Source organism: Phocoena sinus, chromosome 7 (assembly GCF_008692025.1).
Source record: "Phocoena sinus isolate mPhoSin1 chromosome 7, mPhoSin1.pri, whole genome shotgun sequence".
Taxonomy (NCBI): domain Eukaryota; kingdom Metazoa; phylum Chordata; class Mammalia; order Artiodactyla; family Phocoenidae; genus Phocoena; species Phocoena sinus.
Window position 1 is genome coordinate 9733558 of NC_045769.1, and position 23855 is coordinate 9757412.

At 43.2% G+C, this 23855-nt stretch overlaps 1 protein-coding gene across 1 annotated transcript in view; it reads left to right on the plus strand.

Annotated features, from left to right (window-relative positions):
• Positions 1-23855, plus strand: part of DNER (delta/notch like EGF repeat containing) — a 324602-nt gene that overhangs the window by 197260 nt on the left and 103487 nt on the right. Inside the window, exon 8 of the mRNA XM_032637757.1 lies at positions 4559-4712. Within this exon, the coding sequence (XP_032493648.1) occupies positions 4559-4712 (154 nt within the window). The remainder of the gene's footprint in view (positions 1-4558; positions 4713-23855) is intronic.

The window sequence follows — 23855 nt, forward strand, 5'->3', positions numbered from 1 at the left end:
GAATTTATTATTAATCATTTTGTTTGTCAGTCACTCCCACTAGAATATAATCTCCACGAGAGAGTCTTGTTCACTTTTGTGTCCCCAGAACAGTGCCTGGCTCTTCCTGAGTGCTCAATATATATGGGTGAATAAGTGAACGCAGGTATGACTGCAATTTTTTTAAGCTAGAACTTTTCAAAATAAGCTTCCTACCGCTGTGTGAGAAAGTTTCATTACTGTACGAATGGAACATTTGACTTCAAGCTATTGAGAAAAACAGATTCTGCATTGGTTTTTAAAATTAATCTCTGAGGGTCATTTTTCATTTTACTTGAAAAAATATTTTTACCTATAAATATATAAAAATTTTGCAAGGAAGTCCCTCTCTGTAACTTAGCTATGCTACTAATTTTAACTAAGTCCATTTTGTCTCTTATGCCAGTTAACTCAGTTGGGCATAGGTTACTGCTATCATAGTCAGTGGGTTAAACTCAAGGTTGGTAGAATAGTTTATACATCAGTGATCAAACACAGTTTTTTTTTTGTTTTTACAATAAATACGCTAAAAACATAGTTTCCTAGTAAATATTTATGGCCCCTTACAAGTCAAAGTCTTGAAGCTATTTAAAAATCCTTTTAATATTATAGGAAAGCTCTTCATTCTTAGAAAGTAGACTTTGGAAGAAATCTAACTCTATGGACAGCGTGACACATAATACGCAAAGATTTAACTAAAATTTTATGGTCAAGAGTACGTAAACATTTGTTAATCTTCTTCCTCATTCATCAGTCAAAGTTTTAGAATCAATTCAGTTCTTTGCTTGGTCAAAAGCAATTGTTTCAACGTTTTCTTAAGGTTTCTTTCAAGCTTCCTTCTTCAAACAAAATGCGCGGCTTTCGTTTTATCTTTCAATTCATTCAACTACACTTCCATTTAAAGTATATATATATAAATTCAATCAATGCTAACTGAAGGACATTTGATTTGGGGCGTTTAATAATTTATTTTCACAAGTAACGTATTTTCCATGGAACTTGCCAGATGAATTATATGCAAAATGTATCCCCCAAATGACCAGAGAAATTTATCTGAAAAATGGAATGACTGGCTACAAACCAAGTAATTTTTAGTGGACAGCTGCCAAAAGTAGTCACATGGAGCAATTTATTATGATGCTGAGGCCCGGTTTGGAATTGTGCCTGCTGGGTATGCACAGCTTTTACATCCAAAGGCGATCACAACTCTGCAGATGCACAAGGGGCCCCAGACAGCCTCTTGCAAATATCAACGTTGTGCACTCTTGTCCATTTGAGCAAGGACAAGATTTTCCTTAGAAGAGAGATCTATTTTTTAATTTTTATTTATTCATTGAAGTATAGTTGAGTTACAATGTTGTGTTCTGGTGTACAGCAGTGATTCAGTTATACATATGTGTATATGAATATTTTTTTTCATATTCTTTTCCATTATGGTTTATTATAAGACATTGAATATACTTCCCTGTGCTATACAGTAGGCCCTTGTTTATATATAGTAGTTTGTATCTGCTAATCTCAAACTCCTAATTTATCCCTTCCCCACCCCCTTTTCCCTTCGGTGACCATAAGTTTGTTTTCTATGTCTGTGAGTCTGTTTCTGTTTGGTAAATAAGTTTGCTTGTATCATATTTTAGATTTCACATATAAGTGATATCATATGGTAGTTGTCTTTCTTCTTCTGACTTACTTCACTCAGGATGACAATCTCTAGGTCCATCCATGTTGCTGCAATGACATTATTTTGTTCTTTTTTATGGCTGAGTAATTTTCCATTGTATATATGTACCACATCTCCTTTATTCATCTGTTGATGGACATTTAAGTTGCTTCCATGTCTTGGCTATTGTAAATAGTGCTGCCCTGAACATTGGGGTGCGTTATCTTTTAAAATTAGAGTTTTCTACAGATATATGCCCAGGAATGGGATTGCTGGATCCTATGGCAACTCTATTTTTAGTTTTTTGAGGAACCTCTATACTGTTTCCACAGTGGCTGCACCAATGTACATTCCCACCAACAGTGTAGGAGGGTTTCCTTTTCTCCACATCCTCTCCAGCATTTGTTATTTGTAGACTTTTTAATGATGGCCATTATGACCAGAGCAATATAATACCTCACTGTAACTTTGATTTGCATTTCTCTAATAATTAGCGATGTTGAACATCTTTTCATTTGCCTTTTGGCCATCTGTATATCTTCTTTGGAGAAGCATCTATTTAGGTAGAAGACAGAAGAGGAGTTTCCTAATTACAAGGCTACCTTTCTAATAGTCCTTAATGAGCTTTTCCCAGCTTTCAACTACAAAGTCTATACAAACACACAAAAGGGGAAAAAACTCACAGCATCAAGAAAAAAACAGATAAGAAGTCAACTATTGCTAGAACGCAGAGGGAACTTCCGTTTGCCACAAGGAGGTATGAGATGATAGAAACAGAAGGCAGAAAATTTACCTCTAACTTAAGTAGAAAAGGCCATTGCTTTTATTCCAGTTGGTCTAGTTTCTAAGATATAATTGATGAGTGTGTCCTTAAACTAAAGAGGACTTGATTATGCAGTTTATAAGGATGTGTCCTATTCCCTTAACAACAACTACAACTTCAACTAACAAAAGAAAGACACCTACATAAAATCTGGCTCTTTTGGTTGAGCTAAATATCATATTTGACTGTCTGGCTTCTTGGTTGGTTGCTGAGGTCAGAGTTCCATCCACTCCTGGTTTAGTCGCTTGTGACAAGGGGCATCCTCTTATGGTGTGAACTATGATCTCACCATGCAAGGGACAGCTTTTCTCAGAAAAGGAGTCTGTGGGTTAGGGCAAGTTAGATGGAAGCCATAGAAATATAACTACAAATAGAATGCAGCCACAAAACAATTTTACCTAATGACCTCTGTGGGTTTTCCTGCCAGGAATGTAAGGAGTCAATAGTAGGGAATTTAAACATTCAATTCACACACTGATAGGTTAGAGATAAAAAAGATAATTTTTAAAAGTAGAAGCTAAAATGGCATTTGATAAAATTTGATCATTGTTCCAAGCATTCTACTTTAGTGATCAATTCTACAAACCTCCCTTTGAAATCAAAATTATTCTGGATGTGCCACCAATGTAACCATGAGGACTAGAGAAGAGAAGGTGACATTATCATGATTTGCAATTGATGTTCCCTTTGTTTTTTGCGGAGGGGGGGGGGGCTTGTTTTATCCAAAAAACTCAAGAGAATCAACTAAAACCTCTGACCTGTAATGAGAGCCCAGGGTGATGACAGGTAACATAACGTTATCACTTTACATGTCAGTAATAATCGCTAGCAAGTATCATGGGTATTACAAGAAAGAGGTGAGGAAAGGATCTCATTAGCAATAGCTACAAAGAAATCTAAATATTCAGGAGTAAATTAATCAAGAAATGGACAAGAAGTATAAAACTTGATTAAGAGACAAAAGAAATTAAAGAGAAGAAGACAACCCCTTTGTTTTTTAAGAGAAAAGATGTGATGTAGTGCTTGGTGGGGGCGGGTGGGTACAGGGTGGGATCCTGAGTTAACAATACCTGGAGGAGCCCAGAGAGTCCCTGTAAGATCAAGGGCAGGGGGCTGGGTCCCCCACCGCCTCAGAGGGAGGGAGGTAGGCGGGGCTGGGAGAGGCTGTGGGCGGGGCTTTGAAACACCTGCCTGATGTGTGGGGCTTGGGGAGAGCTGGGAAGGGTGCTTTGGTCTGTTTTGTTTTTAGTTTTTTTATGCAGTAAGTTTTATTTATGCCATTCTCCTTTGCTTCGTCCTCTCCATTCTTCTTGAGAATCTGCAGTCACATCTACGCAAGGCTTTGGAGCCAGATCTGTGTTTTTTTTAGATGCATCACCACCCTCAGGCCAGCATCAGGAAGAGAGCAGGAAGGCTCAGTTTTATTTGGATTTTACAGCGGCCTCAGAAATGAAGCTTCCAGTCAAATGCAGTTCTCTGGGTCTGAGTTATGGTCTTTTACTAGTATAACAAACCAAACAAAACGGTCCTTTTTATTTTCCCTGACACTCAGGTCATCTGTGTGGCTGCTCACTGAGCCTCATTTACAGAGTGGTTTGGTAAATTCTCTCAGTGATCTGGAAGGGTGGGCCCCGTGCCACATTTCACGATGCTTTTGTCGCAGGCACTATCTATGCTGAAGGGTTTCATTTGGAGTGACATCTAATTTAATGACTGTAGCTCAATATATCTGCTCTGGCATAATTCTCATTTCCATGTCAGGTCAACAAAACTTGATTTTTTGCTTAAAATAATTATTCTTTCCATTTATGGTTTAGGAAGGTTGAAAACCATTGCGATACATATCAATAAAAAACATGTTTGAAATTAAACTGTAAAGAAATAGACTGTTTTTTAAAGCTGTGATTTGAATCAGATCATGATATAAGTGATACGATTAAAATACTTAGTGTTGGTATAATTATAAAAATAAGTGGTACGTTTGAACTTTGAGTTTCACGGTCAGCGCACACATTTTAGGGGACTCAAGTAACATACACCATATGTTTGTGTTTTAGGCAACTTTTTCGTGTAAATGTGATGATCAGTACACGGGTACTTTCTGTGAAGAATTTGACGCCTGCCAGAGGAAACCCTGCCAGAACAATGCAAGCTGTGTTGACGTGAATGAAAAGCAAGATGGGGGCAACTTTACCTGTGTTTGCCTTGCTGGTAAGGTTTCCACAGTTAATAGTTGCTATGTGTCTCTCTGTAGAATAGACACTTATTGATTAAGGATGGTTAAGCATACATCGTTGGACAGGTGACTTTAAGGTCTCATTTGGTTCCATCAGCCCATGCTGATGGGAATGGAGGAAGGAAGTTCCTGTGGGGATAAACACCATGTTCTTTGGCTAGCTCTCGGACGTTAGGATGCTTCTGTCTTAGCATTCCACCATTTTTGTTCTGGACTAATGATATTCCTGGTCAAATAGAGGCCTGGATGTTTCAAAGACAGTTCTGCAAATATGTACTGAGTGTGGGCTGGCACTGTGCTGAGTGGTTATGCTAAGTAACTTAAGAAGAATTTAGGCTAAACTACGCAGGGTGTTAGGTAATGCCACCCAATCCTCTCATTTGTGTTCATTTCCTTGTGTTCATGTGTGTTCATTATTCCAAGTTCTTCCTGCACAATGGGGCGAGTCTTTAATATTCCTTGGTTAGCATGTGGGATTCATTGATCTTACATGAGACTTTCGGATCCTCGGAGCACAAAGGGTGCCTCTTAGGAGAGGGCAGAGGACAACAGACTTCTGTGCTCTGGCAGTCATCTTATTGACTTACTGCTCAGCCAACTCGGTTATAAACCCTCAAGGAGCAGGAATGGCGTTTTATTGGTGAACATTTTGGTACAGCTGTTTTGATGCAGCTTAAAAGCAAACACCAAATTACTCCTTTTTTATTATCAATATCATGGAAGGCTGACATCATCTTTCTTTTTCCATCTCAGCCTGTTGCCAACATCTGCCACTGGGCAGGGATTCAGGGTGATGTAGGAGCTGGGGATGGAGTGAAGTGGGAGTCGGGGTGATTAAGTGCTCATTGTAAGAAGCAAGGCCCATCCATGCAGAAATTCATAAACAAAAAAGTGAAAGCCCTTCACTCATCTATCCCAGCCCAAACTCTATAATAAGGGTAGGTTAATAGTTTATTTTTTCCAGATCAGTGTGTGTATGTGTGTGTGTGTGTGTGTGTGTGTGTGTGTGTGTGTGTGTATTTCCCTTGCAGATCAGATGATTAAGTATTTTTCTATATATTTAAAAAAAGTGATTATAGTATACACATGGCTCTACAACTTACTTTTTTCAGTGTATATTTACCAGTAGATCATACATATCTTTCCGTGTCAGTACATATGGGGCTACCTTATTCATTTTAACAATTTCGTAGCACGCCTCCTAAATTTGTATCTCCAGGTGAGACTACTGCCTACTTGCCATCTCCATTCAGATGTTCCAGGCCACCTTAAGCCCAGTCATTCCCAAACTGAGTTCATCACATCCCCAGCTCCACACAGCTCAGCTTCTGGTGTTCCATCTATTTCTACAAGCCAGACATCTACAGGTCACCCTAAGTGACCCCCACCCTCTGTCCTTTCTGCCTCCAAGTGTTCTCCATCTTACCACCAAAAGACTTTGCAAATCCCCCCCCTTCTCTGCAGCCCCACTGCCACTGCTCCCAGGCTAGCTGCCTTTGCCCCTTGTCTGTGTAACTGAGATAACCTCTCACTCTTTCTCTGTCTCCTCTTGACCGTGCTGTGCCCTGGAGCCAGAGTGATCACGTCAAAGTAGGCCCTGGCTTTCGTTATGTCAGTGCCCCCAGACTGTCCATTCTCCTCGGTGATTATTTTCCAGTGCCGATCTGATGTAGTTGTTTCCCATTTAATCCCCTTCTTCCCATCGCTCTTGAGATAAAGACCAGAATCCTCATCCTCTTTCTCCTCCGTGATCTGTCGCTCACTCACCTTTCCAGCCCCATCTCACCCCACTGCTCACCTTGCTCCGGGACCAGCTACCTTGGCCTTTCATCTCCGTGCCTGCATGAGCAGCTGCAGGACCACCTCCCCGTCTCTGTGCCCGGACAGCTCTCTCTGCTGCCTCCCTTTTGCCTGGTTTCTATTTTGGACCTTGTTAAATGCCCCCCTTTCCTTGGCAAGTCTCAGCTGAATGCTTCAGTCTAGGTCTCCTTCCCTTTTCCTCTTTCATAGCTGGGCGTTCCTTTCCTTCACAGCCCTCATCTGTTTGCAGTGGATGTGTACACGTGTGATTCTTTGATTCCTGCCTGTCTTCCCCCCGCCAGAGTCAACCCTGTGAGAGCAGGACCTGAATCAGTTCCGTTCACCATTGTGTCACACCGTGTCTGATGAACCCGGGACGCTCAGACAATGTGCTGATGAGATGGATTAATGAACGAGTATGAACGTGGCCCGATGTTTTAAACCACTCCTCTATTGATGGGTCTTTAAGAGAGTTTCAGTTTTATTTCTCTCTTACAAGTGATGCTAGGACGAATAAAGATCCTTCTATAAATAGTCTCAATCAGGGCTGGTAGGTGGAGCTTGTCACTGTTTGGACTGAAGTGATTTGTTTGATATTTTATTCAGGTCTGTTCTCAGAGGAGATTTCTCTATTTTTAAAGGAACTCAGGTGCATAGAATTGGAATGGCCATAATGCTTGGTTCGTGGTACTCTCTCATCTTGTCCATAGCGTGCTTTTCTATATTTACTTAGCTGTTTTAATATGCAGTAATCGCTGGTGGAGCCACCACCAAAACCGGAAGTTCAACCTGATGGCTAACCATATAGTCTCCTCGTCAGCCCATCCCTCGGTCTCCCTTCCCCATCCAGAGCCAACAGTCACCCTGAATCTTGAGTTGATCCGTCCTTTGTTTTCCTCTTTATATGATCTTAGTATTTACATGGGTTTTTTTGTTTGTTTGTTTTGTTATTTTGCGGTACGCGGGCCTCTCACTGTTGTGGCCTCTCCCGTTGCGGAGCACAGGCTCCGGACGCGCAGGCTCAGCGGCCGTGGCTCACGGGCCCAGCCGCTCCGCGGCATGTGGGATCCTCCCGGACCGGGGCACGAACCCGTGTCCCCTGCATCGGCAGGCGGACTCTCAACCACTGCGCCACCAGGGAAGCCCCATTTTGTGTCCTCTTTAAGAAAATATTTTCCTTCCTAAAGATCTAAAAGATATTCAAGTATATTTTCTACCAGGCATTTAAAATTTTTGATTTTCAGCAAAGTATTTAATTAATATGAATTTGATTTTTGTATCTATGGTTTGAAATTGGGATATTTTATCTTTTACTCTAACTTTATTTTTCTTCTTCAGAGATACTCCATTTCTATAAGTACATCGTATATGAAACCTTTACACTGTGCCCCCTTCTCTAGAAAACTGCTGATAGAATTTGGAATGACTGGATACGTCATACATTTTTAACTGTGCTTACTCTCATTTCAGGCATTTCTGCACTGTCATTGTTTAACCATTGATTTGAAATTTCCAGAAGCAATGTAAATTATTTTTTGCTTATTAGTGGGGAGAAGAATTTCACCTTTATCATCTAAGATGATTTAATATCCTCCACGTGGATAGCACCTCATGGCTTTTTCTGGGTGTTTCCAGGTGGCACATATAGACATACAGCATTCTCCTTGGTTCTTCTAATAACAACAATAACAATAGAAATAGTACTTTGGCTTTCGGTTAGCTTCGGGAACAGAGAGTTGCACTCTTAAGAATTGGATTTTGATAATTAGACTCAGGGACAGTTTGGTGATTTCCAGTAAATTCATTAGAATGGTGCTGGAAGCTGAGATACGGCAGACAGGTCTTGATTTACAAAGTGATCATCTTTTATTTCTTCTATTAAAACAACAAAACTATAACACCGCATTTGTAAGTTGCTGTGGTTTTAATAAACGACTTTCTAACAGTTGTTCTTCAATTTCCTGAATATTACAGGTTTAAATCTATCCAGTTTTCATGAAATAACATACGGTTTCATTTTAGAGATACATACCTTTGTATACTGGTCACAGTTTAAACGACTGTACATAATCTCCGCTGACGTTTACATCACGCTGTTTTCTGGCTCTCGAATGGCGTAGAGTTTATATACAGTTTTGCCTCTGTGAGGAAACCCTAGCGCATAAAAGAAATTCTTTCTTGTTTAACAGAAATGCAAAGCAGCTAGAGAACCACAGCAGCTATTTAAAATCTTTTCTGCTCTCCTTGAATCTGTAGCTCTGTCTTCATCTCTCTCACCTTCTACTTTATCCAAAGGTGACCTCACATCGGCTGGGGTCTCTCAGCCATCCTGTTTCTATCAGGGTCTCTCTGACTTCCAGTAGCAACTTCACTGGCCTTTCCTGGAACTGGGGCTGTGGGATTCCTTCCCCCATAGCCTCCATTTTTCCTCATGCTCTAGGACATCCCAAGCAGAGGTAGAAGAGATCTAGGAAATCTGGTACCTAACTGTCTCTTTGCTCAGCTGCCTCCTGACTTGTTCCTGCAGTTCTCTTAGGCCGGTTTCTACTTTATCAGTTCCCACGTCCTGTGGGAACAGCCCTTTTCTCCCCTTTTATAGAGCATCTAGCTCTGTCTCTCCATCTGCTTTGTTTTTCTTCTTAACATTTTTTTTCTTTGGCCACACTCCACAGCATGTGGGATCTTAGTTCCCAGACCAGGGATCGAACCCGCACCCCCTGCAGTGGAAGCCCAGGATCCTAAACCACTGGACTGTCAGGGAAGTCCCTCTCCACCTGCTTTTTACTGTAGTACACACACACATGCACACAAACACACAGACACGTGCACACGCTAATAGCTAGTGTTTATTCAGTGTAACCACGTGCCAGGGCTGTGCTAAGTGCTTTCCAAGGCTGCTCTTTAGAACAATCTCCTAGTTAAACACTCTTAATTATACCATTTTTGTAGATGAGAAATCTGAGGCACAGGGGATTTTGTAACTTGGCCAAGAATATTAGAGGGACGCTCGACTGTAGTCACACACCAATCCCCAAATCTCAGTGGCTTCCAAGCAGAGGTTAAGTTTCTGCTGTGTCATAGTTGGATGAAGGCACTTGGCCTCCAGGTGGTAACTCAGGGATCTGGAGGGTCTTGTGTGATGCTCTGAGACGAGTGCCTGGACGTGTCGTTATGTCACTTCCGCCACATGCCGTTTGCCAGAATTTGGTCCCTTGGTCCCTAGAGGTTTTGCCTGGGAAGAGGAGTCGGTGTGGCGAACATTCTCACGGTCTCCGCCGTGCCAGGTGCACGTGCCCATAACTGTTGGGACTGAGGTTTGAACCCAGGTTCTCTGCTGGGCTCCCAAGCCCACGTTCTTGGTCATTTTACTGCACTCTTTTCCTATGTGTGTAGCCGCACTGCGAGCTGAGGACTCTCCTGGTACAAACATGTGATTCAAAACCACGTCATGCTTTCAACTTTCTCATATCAAACAGGACTCTCCTTAAGAGGAGAAATACTAGGCCATTTTGCCCCAAAGCGGGGACTGGATGCTTGAAAAGAGGCGTTTTCTATTTAGTTGAGTTCTGAATGTCCTTGAAAAGCTTATGTTTCCATAGGAAAACTACATTTCCTTTGTGAGAAAAACTGTTTCCAGGTTAATTAACATCAATTAATTGACCTCCGAATCTCCAGATATGTGCATAAGAACTCTCTGGCAGTGGGAAGTATGCTTCCTGTTGAAAATTGATCGCTGTGCTTTCATGTTTGCAAGTCTGATCGTGAGACATGATCTTGTTTGATGAATGGATGAATTCAAGCCAGGTTCTTGTCACCAGAGAACAAAACTTCCACAAGTCTTCACAGAGACGTTGTCTTCATGCAACACTCATTTCTCTCGAGAAGAGAGCGTTTCTTGGAAAGGAAAAATATTACTTTCAGCAAGGAAGCTTCTGCTCCAGATTTGCTAATATGTTGATGTTTTGCTTTAATTTCTACGTCAAATGCCACTACAAAGAGGATTTTTGAGTCATCGGTAATCCGGAAATGTATGAATATGGTGTGTTGGATATTGAGTGAATTAAGTAATAAACTCTCTGCTGTAGTTTCCGTTTTGATTTTTACTACAATTTCTTGGAAGCAGGAGGTGACTTTTTTTTTAAATAGTAAAACACTGATGTGTCATATACATGTGTTGCACAATATAAGATGAATTATAGATTATGGTCAATCCAATTTCTGTTTTGGGAGGAAATTTTTATCAAGGGTGATTGATAGTTTTCTTGAAATTTTTGGCAATACTTTCAAAAAGAAGGGGGTTGTCAATAGCACCAAATACTGCGGGAGAATCTAAGAGGAGGTTATTGACTTTGGCAACAGGTTTGTCCAAACCATCGGTGGCCTCCTGTTTACACTGATGTGATAAGGGTGCCTCAAAAGCTTTGAGGCCTCCCCTAAAAGACTTCATACAGGGACAGAAGCAAGGGAAGGTGGCTCGGAGTTACCAGACACACTGAAGGGCAACACCATATATGGAGATAGTCATAGCCGCTCGGTTTTCACGTGGCCTAGAAGCTTCCCAAGCGACACTGGTTGGCAGTGACCAGGTGACCGGATACGGATGGGCAGGATGTGAGAATCAGTGAGTGGCAAATACAGACTGCTCTAAAGATAACGTTAGTGGCACAGTTAGTGTGCAGAACAGAATTAGAAAGGTCTCTTTTATATTTTTTTTTTAAAAATTATAACACACAATTTAATAGCACAGGCTCTGGAGTCAGAATGCCCTGATCACAAGGATAAATCTCACACAGTTAGAACTTAACTGTGGGCTGTTTCCCATCACCCCACTATCATACTGTCCGGTTCAGAATGAACTTCCTGGAGACTCTGCTTGCTACCTGAGGTTACATGAGCCCCAAGTGCCAGAGTCAGAAGACCTGGTCCCATCTAGACCACTACCCGTCCCACTTGACCACAGCCTCTTGGAAGCAGGAGGTGACTTGTCTTGATGCACTAGTTATGAGTAGAGCGGGAGGTATGGGCATCTCTGGCGGGCTATGACTGCATGGACCGTGATGCAGTCTCAATCCTGCTTCCATCCTTACCGTTTTCTAGCTGGGCTCCTTAGGCAAGTTACACAACCTCTCTGGGCCTGCCTCTTTGACTTTGCAGGGACTTGGCAACAGCCCTCATCACGGCTGGTTATGAGTATTAAATGAGAAAACAAGCTCCAATTCTGTTGACACATGTCTCCAGTACTTAGCCATGGCACCTAGTAGGTGCTCAATAAAGATTTGTCGAATAAATGAATGAATAGAATAAGATGAAATTCTGTCCGAGGCATCCAGATGTATATCGAGGACTGGATTCCCTTAACTTCCCTCTCCGCCTTCTCTCCCCAGGCTTCTCCCTGTAGCACACGTATTTTTTTTCCCTCCCACATCAGATTGGGGCTGGCCTGGGGCAGCACTGCTGTGTTACATGACTCTTTATTTCTCCATCCCCTGTCAGTGCCACACCTTGTGCTTTGCTCACAGTAGACGTGGAATTTAACTTCTTTAATCAGGATTTATTTTATAAAAGCCTTCTAATTTCAAGAGTGTAATTTTTCCTCCAAGGAGCTATTACTTTTTCTGAAAAGAATAGCTGTGATGTGTGTTCAGAACCACCACTGCCAAAATATTATGTATCATACGAAGCACTTCTCAGCTTCAGAGCACTTCATTGTTCCAACTAATTGTTGATTTCAGCCTGTTTTTAAAACTCATCATTTCCAAGGTAAGGGGAGTGCAGCATGTGTTCCCATCCCAGCTTTACTCTTTTAAACACTGGGTGTGGCTCAAATCGGCATCAAGGTGCCTTTGAGCGTGAGTTAGAAATGGGTCAGCTCCTCCTGGAGGTGAATCCCGAGTAGAATTTGCAGAGTCCCTACACCCAGTCTCACTCAGCTAGAAGGGTGAGTCCAATGGCAGATGAGTGCAGGTTTGAAGAAGTGGGTTAGTTCAGTTTCAGAACGGAAGGAACCTTGGAACTGCCTCTGTACGTGAAGTGGTGGGGGCGGTAATGATGACTGCATGAGGGTGGAGGATGTGACCAAGATCTATAAGCTCACGGGGAAAGTCAGGCTTCTTCACGCTGTGTCCATCTTTGGGTCAAAGTGTGTTTACTGCAACATTCTCATGATCTGTGAATTTTCCACTAGTTATGAGTAGAGCAGGAGGTATGGGCATCTCTGGCGGGCTATGACTGCATGGACCGTGATGCAGAGAGAGTGCCAGTTGAGTCCAGGGGGCAAAACAGAACTGTAGTGTGGCCAGCCTTGGATCCAGTCTCTTCTACTTACGAACTGTGCGACCTTGAAGTGCCCTCTGCACCTCTAAATGGGTTTCCTTATCTTTAAAATACGGGCTTGTTGTGAGGATCACTGATTCATTCAACAGTCATTTGTCAAGTGTCCACTATGTGCTGGGTATTTTCTAAATGCTAAGAACCCCACTGTGGAATAGCAAAGACCCTGTGTTCATAGAGGTGGTGTGTTAGTGAGGAGATGAGTCAACAGTATGCACGTGTGTGTTCTTTGGGGTGTGTGTGTGTGTGTGTGTGTGTGTGTGTGTGTGTGGCCAAGGGAACGCATCATGGTGATAGATGCTGGGAAGAGAAATAAAATACAGGAAAGAGATAAAGAGCTGGGAGCATGACTGTAGACAGGGGGATTAGGTGAGGCCTGTTTGAAGGGGAAATGCTTGTGTTGAGACCTGACCAAAATGAATAAAATGAGCTTGTGAACAGTGAATGGCAGACGGAATAGCACATGCAGAGGTCCTGAGGCAGGAATATGCCAGGAGTGTGTGAAGGGCACAGAGCCTAAGAGAACCAGTGATGACGCTTGGCTGGGACCAGACCATGCGGGCAGGACAGGGATTTTATCCCGAGAGTGACAGGAAGCCATTGGAGGGTGTGAACTGGAGCGGGCCCTCTGGTTTTCCTCTCGAAGGAGAATACACATAGGGAAGGAAAATTGGGAAACCAGTCAGGAGGCCATTTACCCTCCGGAAAAGAGAGAGTGCCGGCTTGAGCACCATGGTACTGGAAGTGGTGAGTTTGGGATTCAGGGTGTATTTGAAGGGATTGCTGATGACACTTCTGGTGGACTGAATGTGAGGTGTGAGTGGCAGTGGGTAGTTGTGGATGATGCCAAAGCTTTTTTTAAAATAGCAGTTTTATTGAGATATAATCCACATACCATTGAAACGGACAAGTCAACGGTCTTTAAAATATATTCACAGAGTTGTGTTAACTGTCACCACAGTCAGTTTTAGAACATGTTCATCACCCTCACAGCAGCCCTTTCCCCTTGAGCTGGCACTCTGAACCTGCCACACACACACACACACTGCAGCCTAGGGAACCACTGGTCTGCTCTCTGTCTCTATAGATTTGCCTATGCTGGGTATTTCATATAAGTTGAAAAATATGATATGTGGCCTTTTGTGACTGGCTTCTTTCCCGCAGCCTCATGTTTTCAAGTTCATCCACGTCGAGCACGTGTCAGTATTTCACTCCTTTTTATGCCCGAATGATATTCCATTGCGTGGAGACACCACATTTTGTTTATCCTTTATCCACTGACAGAACGTGGGTTGTTCCCGCCTTTCGGCTGCTGTGAATGACGCTGCTGGGAACCCATCCTCTTATGCTCGTCCTTCTCCAAAGGACGAGCTTATGCTTCCAAACTTTTCAGTCTTCCTCTCGCTGCCATCCCCCCTCTCTGTCCCCCATTTCCTTCCCAGCATCCCGTCTGCAAGGGTTGGAGGTCTCAGTTAAAACCAGTCCCTCATGGGCTTCCCTGGCAGCCCAGTGGTTGGGACTTTGCCTTCCCATGCAGGGGGTTTGTGTTCTATGCCTGGTTGGGGAGCTGGGATCCCACATATCTTGTGGCCAAAAAACCTAGACATAGAACAGAAACAATATGGTAACCAATTCAATAAAGACTTTAAAATGGTCCACATCGGGCTTCCCTGGTGGCGCAGTGGTTGAGAGTCCGCCTGCCGATGCAGGGGACACGGGTTCATGCCCCAGTCCGGGAAGATCCCACATGCCGCGGAGCGGCTGGGCCCGTGAGCCATGGCCGCTGAGCCTGCGCGTCCGGAGCCTGTGCTCCGCAACGGGAGAGGCCACAACAGTGAAAGGCCCGCGTACCGCAAAAAAAAAAAAAAAAAAAGGTCCACATAAAAAAAAAAAATAAAAAAAAAAAAAAAAACCGGTCCCTCAAACAAGTAATGATTTTGTAAGGCCTTTGCGGCCGCTCTGTCTGCTCAGCTTCCTCCTCCTCTTCATCACGGCTCTCTGTCCAATCAGTAATTTTCTACCCATTTATTTAAACTCTCTTTCTCTTCATATCATGAATCTGCTTCTCCAGTGTCATTGGTGGTGTGCATCTCACTGATTTCCAGGGCTTTTTCTTAGTCCTCGTGTCTCTCTAGCAGCCCTTCTCGCCTGGCTTACAGAGCACTGCCCTGCATCCGTTCTCCTTGGACCTCTCCAGCCCTCCTCCCACCTTCTGTGCCCGGTTCCATCTCTAGAGGTCAGTCCTTACCCCCTTCAGCTGCCTTTCCCTGCCTGGGCCAGCAGTCACTCATTCTGAGCTGTCACCTCTAAGTGAACGGCTTCCAGACCCTTCCTTTCAGCCTCCGGAGTCCCCTCAGCCCCAGCACTTCCACTGGGCTCCCTCAGCCCCTCCTGACACTCAACCCCAGACTCCCCTCCCTCTGCCTCCCACACATGCTTTCAAGCCTGGCTCTCTGCGACTGGCTCCTGTTTCTATCAGCTGTGCCGTCACTGCCCTCATCTCTCAGGCTGGAGGCTCAGTCCTGCCTGTTGACTCCCCCATCTTGTTTATTTCTGGACTGTCTCCAGGTTTGCTCTGTTTACGATGATTCCCCATCTGCCCCTGCACGCTGCTTCCTCTTCCATCGCCAGTGCCCTGATTCAAGCCTTGTCATCTGCTGCCTGAATGATTGTGGTGAGCCGGTCACCCTCATCACCATCCACGCTGCCTTGCTTACGACTGCAGTGCAGTATTCCAGAAGCCCAGGACTGGAGCCCAGCCAAGCCAAGGGCAAAGCCTCCTCTCACTGCTCATCCTCTGTGAGACTCTGGGGAAACTAACGTCACTGGGTCTCAGCTTTCTCTCTGTAAAGCCCCACAATGCAGTGGTTAAGTGATGCATGCGGTGGGCTTAGAAGGGTCCCTGGTGTGCAGTGAGTGCTCAGTGAATGTCAGTGGCTCTTATTGTCGTTGTTTTTGTGAAGCCAAGAGCCAGATGCCCTGCACGGAGCACTTCCACTACTTCCTGTGGCCGGAGATGTGGCCTCGGTCCCGTCTGTGGGCTCCCTCTCTGGGAAGCCAACTTGGATCACGTGGGACCCTTAGGACATCCTTTCCTTCTCTCCTAAGACCCAGGAGAGCTGGGCCTGAGCAGCTCCCTGCCACGTTCCCTGCCTCAAGGCTGGCCTGGCTCTCACGGTCTTTCCCAACAAGCCTCACGAAGAGGCGAGAAAAGACATGTGAGGAAGAGCGAGTGTGGGGTTTGGGGTCTGCGGTCCTGGGTTTAACTCCAGGCAGAGTCACTCACCGATTAAGTTTCTCTGAGCCCAAGTTTTCTTGTCTGTAAAATGGAATAATGGTATCGCTCTTGTAGGGGTTGAAGAGAACATGCACACACGTACACGTGCATATGCAAACATATACACACACATGCAAACATGTATGTATACACACACACAAGCACTCATCTGCATCCACACGTGCATACGCCTGGCTCAGAATAGGTGATGCATAAAGGGCACCGGTTTGTAGCTTCTAAACACAAGTAAGAGGAAGCCGATGAGGAGGATCTGAGCTTCAGTTCTCTGTCCCTCCCGGAGGCTGTACCCATCCTCCTACGCCCCGTTTTGCCTGCCCCTTTGACCCTCATTCTGTCCAGACCAGAGGCCCCTGTTTCCAAGGAGAAGAGAGGAAAGTCTTAAGCTCTCCCGCTAAGTTAAAGCAAACAAGAAGGGACCATGCTACAACCCTGCTTCGGCATGGCTGCGCTCTGTTCAGAAACCTTCAAAGGCACCATGCTGGTGACCCCAGCTCCTCAGCACGTGGATCTGAGGCTGTCACGGCTTTCCCCGGCCCCAGCCCTCCCCCCGCCCACTCCAGGCAATCCAGCCTCGCGTGACACCGAATGTGCCTGACTCGGTACTACTTCCTGACTTGTGCTCCCACCGTGTCTAATTGTTTCCTGTGAATGTGTCTTCTCTCCTCATCTGGAGTAAGCTCCCTGCAGGCAGGAACTGTTTCTAAACATCTTTTAGATTCTCCGTTTGTGAATGTTCACCACACAAAATTTCTTTCTGAAAAAATGAATGAACACCTCCTCTATGGTCTGGGTTATTACACAAGCTTAGAATTCAACTGATAAATATCTTTAAGGCAATTCCTTACCTTGTCTGCCCCATGGTATAAGTTTTTGATTAATTTAATGTCTTCTCCCTTCTGATTTCAATTTCTCAGAACATACTTAATGAAAGGATCTTTCTTGAAATCTCTCCCCCATTGTAATCACTAGATTAGGAGACACAGGTGTCATATATAGTCTGGCCTATATTAATATCTCAATTAATACTTCTTATTTGGGTTCTAGGGAAATGGAATGAAAGAGACTATTTAAAAATAGCAATGCATGGTGCTTATGCAGTCATTAATTACTTTGTAACGAGTACCCACAGTGTTCCTGGCTCTGTGCTTGGGGCTGGGGACAGAAATCACCAACACATGCTCTTAAAGAATAGGAAAGTAGATCTGGAAGCTATGCAGTGACAGGTACAGTAATTGAGCCTAGGGGCTCTCCCACTCATGAAAAGAAAAAACATGTGTCAACATGCAGCCAATAAAGGCTTTTTGATGTGATATAGTATTTGACTTTCACGCTCTGATCTTTTTCCTTTGTTATCTGCATGAGATGTGTAACTCTTAAATGAATAACATTAATGTTAAAAGAAAATGTTTGCTGCTGCTTTTCCAGATCAGTGGTTCTCAAACTGTAGCACGGACCTTGTGTCAGAATCACCTGGAGGGCTTCTTAAAACTCAAATTGCTGGGCCCACCCCCAGAGTCTCTGATTCTGTAGGTCTGGGATGATGCTGGTGAATTTGCATTTATGGTAAGTTCCCAGGTGATGCTCTGGGGACCACACTTGGAGAACCGCTGCTCTCAACTGCCTGTTAAAAACTGAGAGATCAAACAATATTGGCATAATGCTCGGCAGTGTTAAAATCCTAAGTTATTCATTCATTCAAAAATATCGAGCCACCTACAATGTGCCAGGCATGGTGCAAGCTATTATGGATCCAAGGGTGCACTGGAAAGAAATGGCTCCTGCTATTTGGGGTTGATCTCATTCATTACAGTGCTCTTGGGAGCCAGGTGTGATCTTTATCCCCATTTCACCCAAGAGGGGAATGAAGGTCAAAATCAATGCATTGATGCTGTCACTCAGCTGATCATTGCTTCACCATCCCAGACCTCTGACTCTCCAAACCGCTGTCCTTTCCACTGTGCCTCTTGCCTCTGTGCTTATTAGATGTGGTTACTTTTTTTTTTTCTCCTAACCTCGAGGTTAATTTTTCTAATGCTGCTGAATGTCAGCTTTCTTTCATGCTTTTCTATCGCATATTCCCATTTTAATTATATTTTATTGATTGCCTTCTGCAGATGGGCCTCCTATGTCTTCCTTTTTTTGCCTTTGGTTTTAAAATGATGTTTGCATTTGCTCAGATGTGTTTGTTTTGCCCCTGCCAGCAGATCTTACTAGTTTTTTTTTTTTTTGTCTGTTAATAATTTCTGCCTTCCTTACTCTGGAATTGGATTCCTCTGAGACTGAATGTCTTGATGGAGCACAGATTCTGGCCGGTTACTGCTTGCTTCATTGTGCTAATATTAGGCCCCTCATCTCTACAGCAGCAGCTGAGGCCCCCGCCGTCTGCTCTGATCCCCCCAGGCTGAGAGCCGAGGCTGGTGGGCTCTGTCGGTGGCATCAGGCTTTCAGTACAAATCCAGCGTTTCTCCTCACTGCACAGGCTATTAAAAGCCCAGGAATGTGAAAAATAGCTCTCACCACAATTCCCATCTTGGAAGCTTTCAGGACAGCTCTGCAAAGAAACAATTAGATTCTACCTCACAGAGTTAAAGTGAATTTTTGTTTCAGGAGAGAAATCATAAAGATCATACACAAAAACAGTTGTTTCAGAGAATGTTTAGAAAAACAACTGATCGCTTGCCTTGACTCATTTAGCCAACTGTGTTTACACTTCATGTAATTTGCCATTGAACTCTGCAAGGTTTACCTTCATTTGAAGAGTACAGCCAGTCCATAGTGATTTGGGGGTGCTGAGGGATATAGCTTTTTGTTACATTGCTATCAATCGAGAGATACCACTAGGATGTGGTTTTCTCCGAACCATTCTGATATTCACAGGAAAACATAGCTGTTTTTTCTCTTTATATACACCGATAAATTTTAATCATATTTTATACTTAAATACAAAATAGTGTAAAATTAAATACTCCCAGGCTACATTAGACCAAAGATAATCCGGTAAGGTACCCACTGAATGAATGATTTGGTTCAATGCATTTCCTTAAAGGTGTCAAGTCATCTTCTCCATCTGGCAGGCTTCACTCACTAGCACATGTACTTTATTTCATCTGGCACCATTTCTCATGGTCAGACTGCTTTAAAAGCACTAAGCCTCAGTCTAGAGCTTTCTCAATTGTCCCATATGTCTTTGAAAGACATATGTATCCCGAGGCACAATTTTACTTACATCTTTTTTGTTATACGAGAATGTTCTCCAAAGAGACAATAAAACCTCTGTGATTCCCTAAGAGATCAGCAAGTCCCATAGCATCTGTTTTTGAAGCAATTATTTTACTTATGAATCGAATATCAAAATTATAAATTCTTCAGTACCTTAAAGTTTTTAGAGTCAAATAATTTATTTTAAAATGGTCTTTAACTTGCTAGGAGTTATAAACGTTTCTAAGGATTCTGATTTTTCAAAATGTTCTGAAGGTGTTGTTTCCCTGTTTTATAAAGGATCAGCATCTGTTTAAGGGCAGATAAGAGGCATTGGGATAAAAGCAAGGGTTTTAGTCTGAAGGACCAAGGTCTCATTGACCTAGACTGGGGTTTCTCAACTCTGACATTAGGGATATTTGGGGCGGGATAACTCTTTGCTGTAGGGAACTGTCTTGTGTATTGTAGGATGTTTAGCAGCATCCCTGACTTCTATGCACTAGATGCTAAAAGCATCCCAAGGGGTGTGACAATAAACAATGTCTCCAGACATTGTCAGATGTTCCCTGGGGAGAGAGTCACCTGGTGCAGAACCACTGACCTAAGGGATTAAACTTGGATAGGGGCTTTGGCAGGAGGAAGGAGTTCTGTTTCAGATCTGTTGATGCCTATTGCAGGGAACTGTCAAAGGTGCTGAATGCTAGTTGGAGAAGCAAGGCTGAAATTCAGAAGAGGGTCAGCCTAGTTCCACCCATGGCAGTCTGGCTGAGGAAGCAGGGGAAGGAGGGGCCCTTCAGCAGGGCAACTGCTCCATTATGTTTTCCCAGATTGGAATTCAGGCCACTGCAGAGTGCAAGGTGATTTTCGATAGCACATTTTTGAGATAATTTTTTTTTATTTTAATAGCTATGCATTTACTTTAACGGGCATTAGGAAGAAGAGTAACTGGCACATTTCGCCCATGCTGTTCTGGGTATTATTGCTTAGGGAGAAGCTAAATCTAACTTGAAAGATATAATTGATGTTAGGGGAAAAGCTTTAAGCAAGTTAGTTCACTTGTGCCAGGAAATGTTTAAGTGCTGAGGATTCAGCAATTAACAAGACAAAGTCCTGATTCTCAGGGAGTTTATGGTCTCCAAAGGGAACCAAGAAAGAATATCATTTCAGGTAATGATAAATATGTTGTAACGGAGCATGCAGGAACCCTGGGGGGACCACAGGAGGCTCCAGGGACTGAAGCCGTGATCCCATGGCGTCACCTTCTAGGTGGGGAGGTAACCAGTAGATGTGTGTGTTGTTGAGTAGAGGTAAGTGATATAAGATGAAGAATAAGGGAGGGAAAGAGGCACAAGGTCTGAGCAGGTGACTTCTGAGTGGAGACCTGACTAATGGGACGAGGTGGCCACGGAAGGGCGCAGGGTCAGAGGGAACAGCCGATGCAAAGTGATGGTGGGCCATTAGGGCTGAGGTTTTGTTTTGTTTTGTTTCTATTATTAGAGTTCTTCCAGAAGTTTTAATATATTTTTAAATTGTGGTAAAATATACAATGCATAAAATTTACAATTTTAACTATTTTTAAATTGTGGTAAAATCAACGTGACATAAAACTTACCATTGTAACCACTTTTAAGTGTACAGCGCAGTAGTGTAAGTCCATTTGGATACCCTAGAGTGGCTGTTGCACACAGGGAGGGCTATCTGAAACGATCCTTTGTGTTTGTTCCCTTATAAGAATTAAACTAAGAAATTATAGTGATTCTCAAGCCCTGTCAAACATCTCAATGTGTGTTGCCTTAGCCCTGTCTTTCAACTTAAAATTCATCAAAAAAGATAAACTTCTCAACTAAACGTTTTAATTGGAACCCTAAGTCTGATAATGGCTCTCACGCACCACACTTTCTCCATCGTGACAACTTCTTTGCACACAAACACGCTCAGATCAGCCTAACCCAGATGCCAAGTGACAATCCCAGGGCTCAGATCTCTGTCATTGTAGCATCATCTCCTTATCTGGCTCCATCTCTTTCTGGGTTACAAGACTCATCCCACTAAGGGAAGAGCTTTATTATCTCTAGCTAATTGCAGTTCTTGACCCAAATGAATTAGATCTGGTGCTCAGAGGACCAAGGTTGTTTCTGCGAGAGAGATTTTCGGCTGTCTTACAAGACCTGGGCATCCAGGGCAATTCTCATACCAGTGATGAACACACAGGGGCCATCCTTTTCCTTACTGTCTCCCTACGGTCAGCTCTGGTCTGGACTCTCCAAATGGGGCTGATTTCACAATGCACAGTCTTTGGGTTCAAGAGACATCTTGACCTAACTGTTCCGATTTTGTTTGTAACCCCCATTAAGATTGTAGCTAACTCCTTCTCTGCTTAGCTGGATTTTACACTTCTTTAGCTCCCCTAAGACATTTGTTTATCTTCCTAATTGGTTCTATGGGTGACTTTTTTTTTTTTTTTTTGCGGAACGTGGGCCTCTCACTCTTGTGGCCTCTCCCGTTGCGGAGCACGGGCTCCGGATGCGCAGGCTCAGCGGTCATGGCTCACGGGCCCGACCGCTCCATGGCATGTGGATCTTCCCGGACCAGGGCACGAACCCATGTCCCCTGCATCAGCAGGCGGACTCTCAACCACTGCGCCACCAGGGAAGCCCCCATAGAGAGTTTTTAATCATAAGTGGGTGTTGAATTTTGTCAAAAGCTTTTTCTGCATCTATTGAGATGATCATATAGTTTTTCTTCTTCAGTTTGTTAATATGGTATATCACATTGATTGATTTGCGTATATTGAAGAATCCTTGTGTCCCTGGGATAAATCCCATTTGATCATGGTGTAGGATCCTTTTAATGTGTTGTTGGATTCTGTTTGCTAGTAGTTTGCTGAGGATTTTTGCATCTTTATTCGTCAGTGATATTGGTCTGCAATTTTCTTTTTTCATGATATCTTTGTCTGGTTTTGGTATCAGGGTGATGGTGGCCTTGTAGAATGTGTTTGGGAGTTTTCCTTCCTCTGCAATTTTTTGGAAGAGTTTGAGAAGGATGGGTGTTAGCTCTTCTCTAAATGTTTGATAGAGTTCACCCGTGAAGCCATCTGGTCATGGACTTTTGTTTGTTGGAAGATTTTTTTTTTTTTTTTTTTTTTGCGGTACGCGGGCCTCTCACTGTTGTGGCCTCTCCCGTTGCGGAGCACAGGCTCCGGATGCGCAGGCTCAGCAGCCATGGCTCACGGGCCCAGCCGCTCCACGGCATGTGGGATCTTCCCACACCGGGGCGCGAACCCTCATCCCCTGCATCGGCAGGCGGACTCTCAACCACTGCGCCACCAGGGAAGCCCTGTTGGAAGATTTTTAATCACAGTTTCAATTTCATTACTTGTGATTGGTCTGTTTATATTTTCTATTTCTTCCTGGTTCAGTCTTGGAAGGTTATACCTTTCTAAGAATTTGTCCATTTCTTCCAGGTTGTCCATTTTATTGGCATAGAGTTGCTTGTAGTAGTCTCTCATGATGCTTTGTATTTCTGTGGTGTCCGTTGTAACTTCTCCTTTTTCATTTCTAATTTTATTGAGTCCTCTCCCTCTTTTTCTTGATGACTGGGTAAATGTTTATCAATTTTGTTTGTCTTCTCAAAGAACCAGCTTTTAGTTTTATTGATCTTTGCTAATGTTTTCTTTGTTTCTATTTCATTTATTTTTGCTCTGATCTTTATGATTTCTTTCCTTCTGCTAACTTTGGGTTTTGTTTGTTCTTCTTTCTCTAGTTCCTTTAGGTGTAAGGTTAGATTGTGTGTTTGAGTCTTTTCTTGTTTCTTGAGGTAGGCTTGTATTGCTATAAACTTCCCTCTTAGAACTGCTTTTGCTGCATCCCATAGTTTTTGGATCATCGTGTTTTCATTGTCATTTGTCTCTAGGTATTTTTTGATTTCCTCTTTGATTTCTCCAGTGATCTCTTGGTTATTTAGTAACATATTGTTTAAACTCCATGTGCTTGTGTTTCTAACGTTTTTTTCTCTGTAATTTATTTCTAATCTCATAGTGTTCTGGTGGGAAAACATGCTTGATATGATTTCAGTTTTCTTAAATTTGCCCTGGCTTTACTTGTGACCCAAGATGTGATCTATCCTGGAGAATGTTCCATGTGCACTTGAGAAGAAAGTGTAATCTGCTGTTTTTGGATGTCATGTCATATAAATATCAGTTAAATCTATCTGGTCTATTGTGTCATTTAAAGCTTGTGTTTCTTTATTAATTTTCTGTCTGGATGGTCTGTCCATTGGCGTAAGTGAGGTGTTAAAGTCCCCCACTATTATTGTGTTACTGTGGATTTCCTCTTTTAGAGCTGCTAGCAGTTGCCTTATGTATTGAGGTGCTTCTATGTTGGGTGCATACATATTTATAATTGTTATATCTTCTTCTTGGATTGATCCCTAGATCATTATGTAGTGTCCTTCCTTGTCTCTTGTAACATTCTTTATTTTAAAGTCTATTTTA